A 12,698-nucleotide genomic window follows, 5' to 3' on the forward strand; every position below is an offset into this window, starting at 1 on the left:
AGTAATATAAATAAACATACTGGTATGTTATTATAGAAACTATATATATATATATATATATTACCTGATATATCAGTTATAATGCCACAAAGTGTGCTCTTGCTGTACTCAGCTATGAGATTTATATCACAGACTTCTAGGTCATAACTACCACACCTACAAAACATGAAATAAAACATATATTACACATAGGGTCTATACGTAGGATAAACCATGTTTTACTACTTTTATTACATTGACACATTGTATTTTTACCAACTTTCTATTAAATGTAATAATTTGCTGAATTAAATGAATGTGATATTGGAGTTTAGAGATTTACAATGAATACAGAATTTCATGATAGCATTGGAAAACAGGCAGTTTTTGTTTTTAAGAAACAAACAATATTAATTTGCATATCTCATTTGCAAAAAAATGTTAGTAAATATGGCTGAACCATAATACCAGACCAAACCAATTTACAACTGTTCCGCTGTTTTCCAATCTTGTAATACTCCATCAATAACTAAAGGTTAGTGAATTTTTAAAGTATCCAAATTTGAATATTATAATAGTCTGCTATTTTAGCTTAGAGTATCTTAATATCAGAACACTTCTTTAAGAATAGCAATATCTATAAATGTGAAGTGCAAATCAATTGATAGTTTTTTTAATGGAAATATTTTTCTTTAAACACATTCAAAAATGTAACGAATAACGCAACATTTCCAACACATACTCATTATTATCTTGGTCAACCAGCCAGCTATCGCCAAGGTCTTTTGAATCTGATGCTGTGCTACCATCAGGCTTCAAATAGTCATCTGCCGCAATGCCATTGTAGTTACCTAAAAGGTAAGAACATTGACAGTTACACAAAACCAATAACTTCCATGAAGACTATACACTGGAAGTAGATACAAAAGTATGTCTTACCGCACAAACCACACACATCACCCTTGATTGTTGAGGGAAGGGAAACATCAGTGTAATGGTTACCATCAAACTTCACTTGTAGACCAAAGTCCGTAGCCAAAATTATATAACTGCCACTGATGTGCACTTTGACTCTACTGTCTAGACCAGCTGGGAGGTTTGTTCTCTTTCCATCAACCTATAACACGTTTAGTAAAATCAATTAAACTAGAAAATAAATAACAATTTATAACACATAATGACAATGTAAACTAGGCTCTTTTACTCACTAAAATGGCTTCACAGACATGTATGTAGATGTACAGGAACAGACTGGGTCGTGAGTCATATTTTAATTTATTTTCACATAGCTCCCTACCGTGAGGAAGCCAATGCGAAACACGTGTCGTGGATGGAGGTGTATAGCGAGACATTTGGTTACATTGGTAAATGCTATTATTACTAGACTTACTGCTGGATATATACTTATAGATGCATAATTGCTCTCAGGGTATTTGCTATTTGGTGTGAGCCATAGTCTATACGGTTTTCTGCTGCAGTTATGGGTATATCTTTAGATTTATTTCTTACAACCCATGAGCATATATCCTATGGTCATTACTGATCTCAGTATTTACTAATTTGTGCTGCCCTTATATAAATATATTTTTGTCCCTTTGTGTTCCTTGATTTTTTGTGTCTTCACCATTGACCTACCTCTATACCCTATTTTTGTATTTTTATATACTATTTTAGATTTGCAATACAATTTTATATTTTTCTATACATTTTGTATATACAATTTTTTTCTTTTTGGGGTTATTTACTCTATATTATTGTAGGATTTAACTATTATCTGGAGTTCCCTATATACTTTTAATTGTTTTTATTGGAATTATGGGTTCCCTTATTATCCACACCATACGTGTATGGACATGAATTATATTTTCACTTATAATAGTGTTTCCTTTCCAATTAGGAAAAACATTATTCTTAAGAATGTAGGAAACTTACGTTCAACTTTTTGTTCTTCAGCAATGTGAAATCAGTATTGTATACTTCTACATGTACTGATTGGATGTATGATACTTCAGTGTTGGATCCTCTGTACTCATTGGTGGCGTAGACATGGAAGTATGGGGATTCGCTGGGTGTTACATTACATAGTTTTGTAAGAGTGTAGCTGCAATTCCCCATGTAATGGTGAACTGAACCATCAAATGTGTTATAATGAGGGTCTCCAGAGGCACTGCAGATTGAAAAAGCTGGAATAAAGCACATAAATGTAGAGTTAGTCCAAAGTGCATTACTACTTTTACTTTGAACAATTACAACTGATTTGGACTTGGATGAAAGAAAACCATACATCTATAACTGATGTAAAAAAACAAATATTGGTAAGTATTAGTGATGAGCAAGCATACTCGCAAGTACTCGAGATGCTCGGAGCTCGCCGAGTACTTGCGAGATGCTCGGGCGGATGCTTGGGTCCCCTCCCTGCATATTTGGCGCTCTTTACAGCGCCAATCAACATGCAGGGATTGCCTGCCACTCACTGTAATGCCGTAGCCTTGTTGGTTGTGGCATTAAAGTGATTGGCTGGCCGCACAGCGTCATCAGGTCTATATCAGACCTGGCGCCGCTGTGCTCGTCAGTCTACTCCGCAATCAGGCAGTGTAGGGAGAGGTACTGCTAAGCTAGGGAGAGATTTGATTGTGTATTAGCTAGTGTAGGGAGAAAACAAGTACATAACACATATCCAACAAACAGTCCTTCTGAGGACTAATCCATCTGCAGAGATATCAGGCAGGCAGTGTATATAGGCAGGCAAGCAGTGTATATAGCAGACTGCAGTGCATATAGCACAAGAGGCTCCATTCCAGTTCTGCCTTCTGCTGCTGTTAGATATTTCTAGACATAGGCCCAGGTCTCAGGGGCCAGGAATAATTTTTTTTGGATCTTAATCCTCATTATTTGCTTAAAAAGCAATCCAGAGAACACAGTTTTTCTGTGCCATTTGCTTGTTGGCAGTGCAGAATACAGCCAGGTCCTTTCCATATTACAGCACTAAAAAATCCAGCTATTTAAAACTGTGGTTTGTCCGTTACACGGATCACATATAATTGCGCTGAAAATACTGCCATTTTTGGCCTCCATTCAATTTTTTTTTCAGTGTGTCAGCAAAGTTTTTGACACTGGTTTGCTGTTCAAAATAGTTACTTACAGGCCAGGTATTTAAAACTGTGGTTTCTCCATCACACGGATTACATATAATTGCACTGAAAATACTGCCATTTTTGGCCTCCATTCAATTTTTTTTTCAGTGTGTCAGCAAAGTTTTTGGCATCAGTTTGATGTTTAAAATAGTTACCTACAGGCCAAGTATTTAATACTGTGGTTTGTCCGTCACACAGATCACATATACGTTTTCTGAAAATTCTGCCATTTTTGGCCTCCATTCTAAATTTTTTTTAGCGTGTCAGCAAAGTTTTAGACACTGGTTTGCTGTTCAAAATATTTACCTACAGGCCAGGTATTTAAAACTGTGGTTTGTCTATCACACAGATCACATATAACTTTGTTCCATATTCAGCCATTTGTAGTGAGCGTGGAAGATATTGTCCTCCATTTAAAATGGGCAAGGGACGGGGAACTGGACGTCATGGTGATGGTGCATGCAGAGGATGAGACCGAGGCCGTGGGCAAGCTGAAATTGTGCCATAACAAACAGCCACATCTTCTCGCCCAGCCTTCCTGTCCCAATCCCTAGGGGACCACAGCACACCACTATTGAACACAGAACAGTGTCAAAAGGTTGTTGGCTGGATAGCGGATAATGCTTCCAGTCACTTAGCCACCACCACCACTACCACCCTGTCTTCCACACGGTCAAGTCTCCGTAGCAATGAGTCTGGACTGCATATTCCTCACCCTGATCCTCCTTCCTCCCACCATGCCGAATGCCCGGAGACAACTGATCCCACACTTGGACACTCTGAAGAGCTGTTCACTTTTCTATTTATAGATTCGGGCCTCTCACCTGGTCCACTTGAAGCGGAGCAAGAGGAGATCGCATGTAGCAATGCCCAAATATTTGAGCAGCCACGGTCAAATGAAGGCAACGGTGGGAAAGTGTCACAAGAGGTAGACGATGATGAGGCACAATTGCCATAAAGTCAGGAGGAGGACCAGAGTGTGGAAGTGGAAGATGAGGTGATGGATGATATAGTAACTGACCCAACCTGGCAGGAGGACATGCAGAGCGAGGACAGCAGCATACAGGGGGAGGGAGGCAGAGCACCCCAACAGGCAGGAAAAAGCAGTGTGGTGGCTGCCGACAGAAGGCAGGCAACCATTCCCCGTAACACCAACACAAAGGAAGTTGCCAGTACAACTGTTAGGTCTTCCCAAGTCTGGTGGTTTTTTAAAGACACTGACGATAACCCCAAAAAGGCCATTTCACCACCTGCCAGGCCAGCATCAGCAGGGGTGGCAAAACTAGCAGCCTGACCACCACCAGCATAATCAGGCACATGGCAGCAAAGCACCCGACTTTGTGGGCCGAACCCCACGGTCCAGGAACAGTGTCTGTGGGTGGCACCATTGGTTCTTCCGCTGTTGTGCATGCAAGCTAATTCCCTGTCCATGGTGCATGCGAAGATGCCTCCTGCCCTGCACCTGTCGTTGCACACTCTCAAGTAGCAGCATCAGGAAGCACATCCACGTTCTTGTCCCAGTGCAGCGTTCAGTTGTCCATACCCCAGTCCTTTGAATACAAGCACAAATACGCAGCCAAAGCCCCACAGGCCACACTGCTAAATTCCCACATTTCCCGACTGCTTGCGCTCAAAATGTTGCCTTTTAGGCTGGTGGAGACGGAAGCATTCCGCAACCTGATAGCGGCGGCCATCCCTCGGTACTCGGTTGCCAGCCGCCACTATTTCTCCTGGTGTGACGTCCCTGCATTACACAAGCACGTGTCGCAAAACATTAGCCGTGCCCTCAACAACGCAGTTATCGGGAAAGTCCACTTAACTACGGACACGTGGACAAGTGCTTGTGGACAGGGACGGTACATCTCGCTGATGGCACACTGGGTTAACATAGTGGAAACCGGGACCCAGTCGGACCTTGGGATGGAACACGTCCTGCCCCCACAGTCTACAGCTAGTGCACTTCTTAGTCCTCAGCCTCCTCCTCCTCTTCAGCCTCCATCTCCGAAATGACCAGATCAGTCACAAGCTGGAAGCACTGCAGCACTGCCTCGGCTAAGCGGCAACAGTCTGTGCTGAAGCTAATATGCTTAGGTGACAAACAGCACAATGCTGAAGAGTGGTGGACAGCTCTGAAAGAGCAGGCAGATCTGTGGCTCACACGGCTGAACCTATAGCCAGGCATGGTCATGTGTGACAATGGCTGGAAACTGGTGGCGGCTCTGAGGCGAGGCAAGCTCACACACATACCATGCCTGGCCCATGTGCTTAAGCTCGTGGTTCAGCGGTTTCTCAAATTCTACCTGGAGTTGCCAGATCTGCTTGTTAAAATACGCTGCCTGTGTGCCCATTTTAGAAAGTCAGCTACAGCTTCCGCCTCCCTTGCCGTGTTTCAGCAGTGTTTGCAGCTTCCGGCTCACAGACTTGTGTGTAATGTCCCCACGCATTAGAACTCTACACTGCAGATGTTGGGAAGGATTTGTGAGCAAAAGAAGGCAGTTGTTGAGTACCAGCATCAACAAGGCCACCGGTATTCAGTTCAGACTCCACACATACCTCAGGAGTGGACATGGATGTCAGACATATGTACCATCCTCCAAAACTTTGAGGACTCCACCAAGATGGGCAGCGGTGATGACACCATAATTACCGTCACCATCCCGCTTCTCTGTCTTATGAAATGCTCTCTGCTCACAATCAAAGAGGATGCATTGCAGGCGGAGCATGATGAGATGGAGCAAGGAATCTCACAGGGTGATTACACACAGTCCAGCCTCATCTCATCCCAACGTGGATTGGGTAACAATGAGGAAGAGGAGGAGGAGGAAGAACACGGAGCTAGTTTCATGCACTATAGATGGTACTACCTGCACAACTATCATACCATCTGTTCAGTGTGGATGGCCAGAGGACAGAGAGGAGGAGGATGAGAGCATGGTCAGTCATCCTCTTGGTGAGGACATGGAAGTCTTGCCTGTTAGCAGTCTGGCACGCATGGCTGAGTTTATGTTACTCTGCCTTTCCCATGACCCTCGCATTCTCAAAATTTTGGGTGACAGTCAAAACTCATTGGTGACACTTCTAGACCCATGCTACAAGGAGAACTTTATATCTCTTATTCCTGAGGCGAACAGGGCTACAAAAATGGGGCAGTATCAGAAGGCCCTATTTGCGGAACTATTAAAAATATTCCCATCTGAAAATGCTGGCGGCAGAGGTCACAGTTCGCTGGACAACCAAGGAGTACAGGCGAGAGAGAAACAACTTCAATCCAGCAGAGGCAGGGGAACACTGTCAAAGTTCTGGAAGAATTTTCTCAGCCCCTCCCATTGCACAGGTCCATCTCATATGGAGTGCAAAGTTTGGGAAGATGCTGAGAGAGTATCTTGCTGACCGTACCAACATCCTCCGTGATTTCTCTGTGCCTTATAATTATTGGGTATCCAAGCTGGATATGTGGAATGAACTGGCTCTCTACGCCTTGGAGGTCCTGGCCTGCCCTGCCACCAGCGTTTTATCATAGCGAGTTTTTAGTGCCGATGGTGGAATTATGATGGATAAGCGCATCCGCCTATCAACTGAAAATGCTGACAGGCTGACTCTTATAATAATGAACAAGGGCTGGATTGGGTCAGACTTCTGAACACCACCGAATGATAGTATTGCAACATAAGCTCAAATCCAGTGTCTTTTTTGGGAGGTGTATTTCCATGCTGCTCTTCACGCCCACACATGGGTATACGCTTCTGATTTTGGCTATTTGCTCTTGTCCTCCTCCTTCTGCTCATCCTTATTCTCCACCACCATATCACCAGGGTGACCATGGTCCGTGATGCAACACCCTCATAATTTTTTTAAAGGGTGTTTCTTGATGCCCGTAAAAAAATTTTTTTATACAGTATGTTCATCTTTAGCCTCCAGGGGTAAATGTTTGTCAGCCCATACACTTAGTGCATGGGCATTACAAGTATAGGAAACCCCCTCCTTTCTAGTGGGAACATTTTTTTATAAGGCCCTCCTCCACGTCTCTTCCATGGGGCATTGGAGTGCCTCCCTATTTTTGGCAGCCCTTGCATTCACTGCATAGGCAAACATAATGGGAGACCCACTTCCTAATAATGGGAACATTTTTTAAGGAGGCCCTCCTCTACGTCTCTTCCAAGGGGCATTGGAGTGCCTCCAAATTTTTGGCAACCCTTGCATTCACTGCATAGGCAAACACAATGGGAGACCTACTGCCTAATAATGGGAACATTGTTTTCAGGAGGCCCTCCTCTAAGTCTCTTCAAAGGAGTATTGGGGTGCATCCAAATTTTCAAAGTGGTATTGGAGCGCGTCCAAATTTTGGGCAGCCCTGCCACTCACTGCATATGCAATAACAGTATAGAAGACCCACTCTTTAGTAATGGGAACAATAAAACATAACCGGCTGATGGCTCTCTAGGAAAAGTGAGGGCCAACTGCTGGCCCTTTAAGAATAGTAAAGGCCGCCTGATGGCCCTATAAAAATAGGATTTGTGACTTTCAGAGTCCCTCCTTCATAAATGAAACACAATGTGTCTGATGATATCTCACACACCACATGGCCAGGTAAGGTTTTAAAATGTTAAAATGACATTTCCCAGTGAATGCATTTGTCACAGTTGAAAGCAATGCAAAAGTACAAAAACACATCAAAAACACTACGCGTGAATATAGCTCAAGCTGTGGAGGAGCATTTTTGTTTTTGGTTATTTATTTTGCTTTATATACAAGTCATTACCCTGGAAAGGATGTTCCTTAACATATTTCCCAGGAAAATCCATTTTGGTTTCGTTTTTGTATGTTTTATTGTGAGTCTGTAAAAGTGGTGTAATACCTCTGACAACGTTGTTGACAGAAGTGACCTGGGAGTCAGAGATGCTTCCAGGGGTCTTCCCCATGCTGTTCCCATGTCATTTGAGCACTGCTCCCATCGATTTGGGCAATTTTTCGGCCCTCTGCTGACCGCTGGGGGAAGCTGCCTGAAAAATGCTCGAGTTTCCCATAGACTTACATTTAGCTCGTTTCTCGGGTCGAGCACCCAAGTATTCCAATGTGCTTGACCCAAGCTTCGACCACCCGAGCATTTTAGTGCTCGCCCATCACTAGTAAGTATGCTTCAAAGAAAGCCAACTATATTGTGATATCCTTCGCACAAAAAAAAATTAAATATTGTAATGTTTCTCCAGTTGCTTTTGGAAATTTAAAGTATGGTATTCAATTCAGAAAAGGTAAAACATTTAATTCATGAAGCTACATTATAACAGCTTTCAATGTAGAGTATTGTTTAGCTGGTTGCAGTATATTAGACTGCTTTAATGCCCAATGATCAGCTGGTATTGCTGAGGGATCCGTATTTGACAACTCATTTACAGTGCAAAATTAAAATGAATGGCCAACCATGAAATACTTGGATGGACATGGACATAGTTTGCTTCCATTTTAACTCTTGGGGGAGTCACCTGTGTTATCTAAATGCCCCAATATAAGATGCGCTAGAAGGGTTTTTTTTTTTACAATAAATTAATTATTTTGACTGCGGAATTCTACAGTATGCTACAGTCAGTTCTATAACATCACAGATTGTTTGATTATAGAAAAAATATTGATTTTCAATCCCCCAAAATCAACCATGCTCTTTTCAAACTTGAGGCACTTACTGATGATTACAGGTGTTGTTACAGTAGCAGTAGTAGTTGTTGTTGTTGTTGGTCTTAGAGTAGTTAGACTAACAGTTGAATCAATGGTAGTAGTTGCTGTTGGACTTAGCGTAGTTAGAACAATGGTTGAATCTAAAAAATAAGAATATTGTGTTGCACAAAGTGTGAATGATTAAAGCTCCAAGTCATAAATGGTACAACACTACATTTTTTGCTATACAGTGATTGGGTTACACATATTACCAGAAATTTATAAGACACCAAAGAATATTGCTAAATATATCCTGTTTCTTATTGAAGTATTAGATAGAATCAATCCATGAATCTATAGGTGAATATCATGTAGAGGATTGCACTTCAAAACAAATAAATGTCAATGTCCTGAAATATGTTTATGAAGATATACTTCTCAGGACAAACAAAGTGAACTCAGAAATCCTTAGTAAAAATTTTATTAGTAAAATAACATCCAAAAATTTAAAAACAAAAGTGCCTCATGACTAAGGGACACATATAATGGATCAGACCAAGGGGCTATGTGACATCTTATAATAAGTAATAATAGTCAATGCACAAGGATATCTGTGACTTATATATATAATAGGTAGCATTAGTGCAGGGGCTAAGGGTAATTATAAAGTGCAAGTAGTAGTTGATAACATAGCTGTTATACTCACCTAGGTAGCTGATGGAAGGTTAGGTCTTATGTCCCTCCAACCCGACGTGCGCTTTGTCCCGCTTCCTCAGGGGCTCCCTATACTTCATGCACTAATGCTAACTGTTATATATACATATACATATAAATAGGTCAGTCATTAGGCTCCTACTTTTTTAAACTTTGGTATGTTATTTTACTAATACAATTTATACTAAGGCTTTTTGAAGTGTTAGCCTGAATATAAAACTGTGGATTTTTAGAAACATTTATTTTTAATAAGTTAGTAAGTTACTATATAGCATGATATTTGCCAATAAAATTACAATTATTTATCAGTTTTACCATTTTGCCAGTCAACTTGCACTAAAAACGTTTTATTATCATAAAAGCACATTTTTTATCCAGACATTTGAGAACCACCTTCCATTTCAAGTTTACACTTAATTGTTATAATGAATTGCTTACTCTACTTGGATAACAGTAAATCACATTAATATTTATTATTTACCTGTTTGAGGGTGTGTCAATGAAGTGGATACTCCAGGGGGAGTTGGTGATGGTTTGTTTGGATCTGGGGAAAAATGTAAAGAAAGTTTAGCAAAGAAAATTACATAAAAAGAAAAAATAGAAAATGAAGAAAACTGGGAAAATATATTTACCACAAATCGAGTTGGATATCCAGTCTCCTAAGAAAACGCCAAGTGCTTCACAAGCTGTAGCATAAGACTGTAAGACACTGCAAACCAGATCGTCACTTCCTCCTGTGACACACTGGTCAAATACACAGCTCTCATAATATTGGTGAGGACGGATAACAGCATGGCATGGTTTGAATGGTCCATTGCTTTGTCTAATGATCCAGCATTTCAGTTCGGCCTCCTGTTGGATAGAAGGAGGACAGACTGGTGGTGGCGGAGGAGTGGAATCACATCTAAACAAGAAAAAAAACAATTTACCATTAAGAACAAAGCAATAACTTAAAGTGGCTGGATGAAAGTGATTGTTATATTGATGATTCATGGACCTCATATGCTTTGTGCTGCATGTAGGTCTTGAGTGAGAGACCCATTAACCAATTGGTTATGATTAGTATCTAAATCCTTTGGTATTCCTATGTCTTTATCTTATTTGTTTGCTCTACTGATAAATAAAGTGTTCAAACAACTCAAGTTCAACTATTGTATAAATTGTGAAGGTTATGATTGGTAATTTCGTTATAGATTGCTAAAGGAAAACGGATAAAGATAGTATATGAAAGCAATACAAACGTAATGATTATAATATTTGCAAGTTAATGACCCTATCAGAAAATAGTGCTTTATTTTATTATTGTACTTACAGCCATCCATCATCTGGTACTTGCCAACTGTTTCCAAAGTCATTGACATTTGTTACAATGCTGCCATCAGGTGTCATGAAGTCATCAAAGCGGTTATCATTGTAGGTGCCGCACAATCCACATAGTGCATCCTTGTAATACTCTTTCACTCTCACAAACAACTCATGATCACCATTAAACTGGAGCTCAAGGCCAAAGTCTGTACTGACGGTAACATAGTGGCCATTCTGTGTGATGATTATGCCAGACACATTAGCAGGAAGGGTGACAACTATATCATTAACCTAAAAAAAAGAGTCACATAGGGGAAATGTTAATACTTGAAATCCATAGTCTAATTCATACAAATTCATATTCTTATGGTGGTAAGTGAGCATAACTATAAAGAATTGGGAAGCTGCGTAAATATATTGGCCCTGAAGCCAGAACTTCCCTCTATCCATATGAAGAGATTGTGCTATAAATTACAAGTTAGATTTAGGGTTCTTACTTGTACAATGTTGTTCTTTCCAATGTAGATCTTTATTTCATCAACAGTCAGGGTAACAGAATTAATCGCGGTCCAGCTTGGGTTACCTCTGTGTTCATTGCGGGTGGTGACACTGAAGTTGTGAGATGTATTAGCACATGTCTCTACCACAGTATAAGTACAAGCACCCTGGAAGTGATGGATGGAGCCATCAAAGGTGGAATAGTGGGGGTCTCCATAAATTTGGCAGATTGCTGTGCTTGGTTGGTAGCAGCCTAATAATCCATCTTGCACCTTACAGATTTCGTCTTCTGCACAGGACATTGATGAACAGCTAACATTGTTGTTTCCTAGACAAGTACACTGAGACTCACAATTGCCTTGAATGAATTGTTCTCCTTCCTGTCATTAAAAAACAATATTAAAATGAATGTGGATACCAGAGACACAGCTAATATAAAGACAGTATTGGTTTTCTGCATACCTTGTAGTACACGTCATTGTACAAACAGCCACAATGTGACTCCGGTACACACGTTCCTCCACTGATGACATATCCAGGATCACACTCACAGCCTTCAGAACATGGCAAGCTGCAGTTTCCTGTAGGGTATGGGTCTACGCATGTTGCGGGACAGGCAGATGCACATGTGGTAAAGTGATTGTTTTCTGGACATTCGAAAGCTAAATGAAGAAAGACTTGTTAATGACACAATCTATCTACAGTAGGTGGTAACTTCAGTTCTCTTTTTTTGTTTGAGAAGATTAAAACATACAGGTGAAAATACTTACGACAGAATGTGCTGTTTCTCCATGAAATAGAAATGCCTTCCTTCTGGCAAGCATCAGCATATGCTGCTAATAGACTGCAGAGAATTTCTGGATCTCCATTAAGTGCACACATGTCAAATAGGCAGCTTTCCATGAATCCACCAGGACCGATGACTGAATTACAAACATGGAAAGGACCATCTTTACTTATTAGAAGACCACAGAAGGCATCGCTTCTATACAGCTCATCATCCTCTGGTGTACAGGATGGTGGTGGTGAGGGCTCAGGGTCTTCTGGGCTACAAAGTGGATCATCATCTTCTACAATCCAGCTGTGACCTAGCTGTTCAGAGTTCTCTGCTTGCAGTCCATTGGGCATCATGTAATCGTCTTGTCTGCGATTGTTAAAGTTACCGCACATCCCGCAGGTTAGGCCAGAGTAGTTGCTGGGAAGTTTCACCTCCACAGAAGTATCTATATCATATGATACAGTCAACCTAAAATCTGTCTGGAGACTGACATATTTTCCAGTCCATTGAACAGTCACAGCTCCTCCAACTAACATCACTGGAAGAGTGGTCCAAATTTCATTGACCTATGAAATATTGCAAGAATTAGAAATTACATTAATTTAGTATCTGTACAGTTTGATCTTTATTTTAGCTAGGAC

The 12,698-nt window shown here is 40.9% G+C and overlaps 1 protein-coding gene across 50 annotated transcripts in view; it reads right to left on the reverse strand.

Moving 5' to 3' along the window:
* The window catches only part of LOC141259327 (IgGFc-binding protein-like), a 187,511-nt gene that overhangs the window by 27,882 nt on the left and 146,931 nt on the right, over positions 1-12,698 (reverse strand). For all 50 annotated transcript variants that reach the window (XM_073675146.1, XM_073675093.1, XM_073675139.1 and 47 more), the window contains 11 exons: positions 12,050-12,623; positions 11,742-11,941; positions 11,279-11,659; positions 10,789-11,072; positions 10,109-10,380; positions 9,958-10,020; positions 8,792-8,923; positions 1,912-2,162; positions 919-1,096; positions 722-830; positions 65-156 (listed from right to left, as the gene is read on the reverse strand). In XM_073675146.1, the coding sequence (XP_073531247.1) occupies positions 65-156; positions 722-830; positions 919-1,096; positions 1,912-2,162; positions 8,792-8,923; positions 9,958-10,020; positions 10,109-10,380; positions 10,789-11,072; positions 11,279-11,659; positions 11,742-11,941; positions 12,050-12,623 (2,536 nt within the window). The remainder of the gene's footprint in view (positions 1-64; positions 157-721; positions 831-918; positions 1,097-1,911; positions 2,163-8,791; positions 8,924-9,957; positions 10,021-10,108; positions 10,381-10,788; positions 11,073-11,278; positions 11,660-11,741; positions 11,942-12,049; positions 12,624-12,698) is intronic.

The sequence above is a fragment of the Phyllobates terribilis genome, unplaced genomic scaffold, assembly GCF_046119375.1.
Source record: "Phyllobates terribilis strain yellow unplaced genomic scaffold, ASM4611937v1 Scaffold_3__8_contigs__length_932513732, whole genome shotgun sequence".
In the NCBI taxonomy this organism is placed as follows: Eukaryota; Metazoa; Chordata; class Amphibia; order Anura; family Dendrobatidae; genus Phyllobates; species Phyllobates terribilis.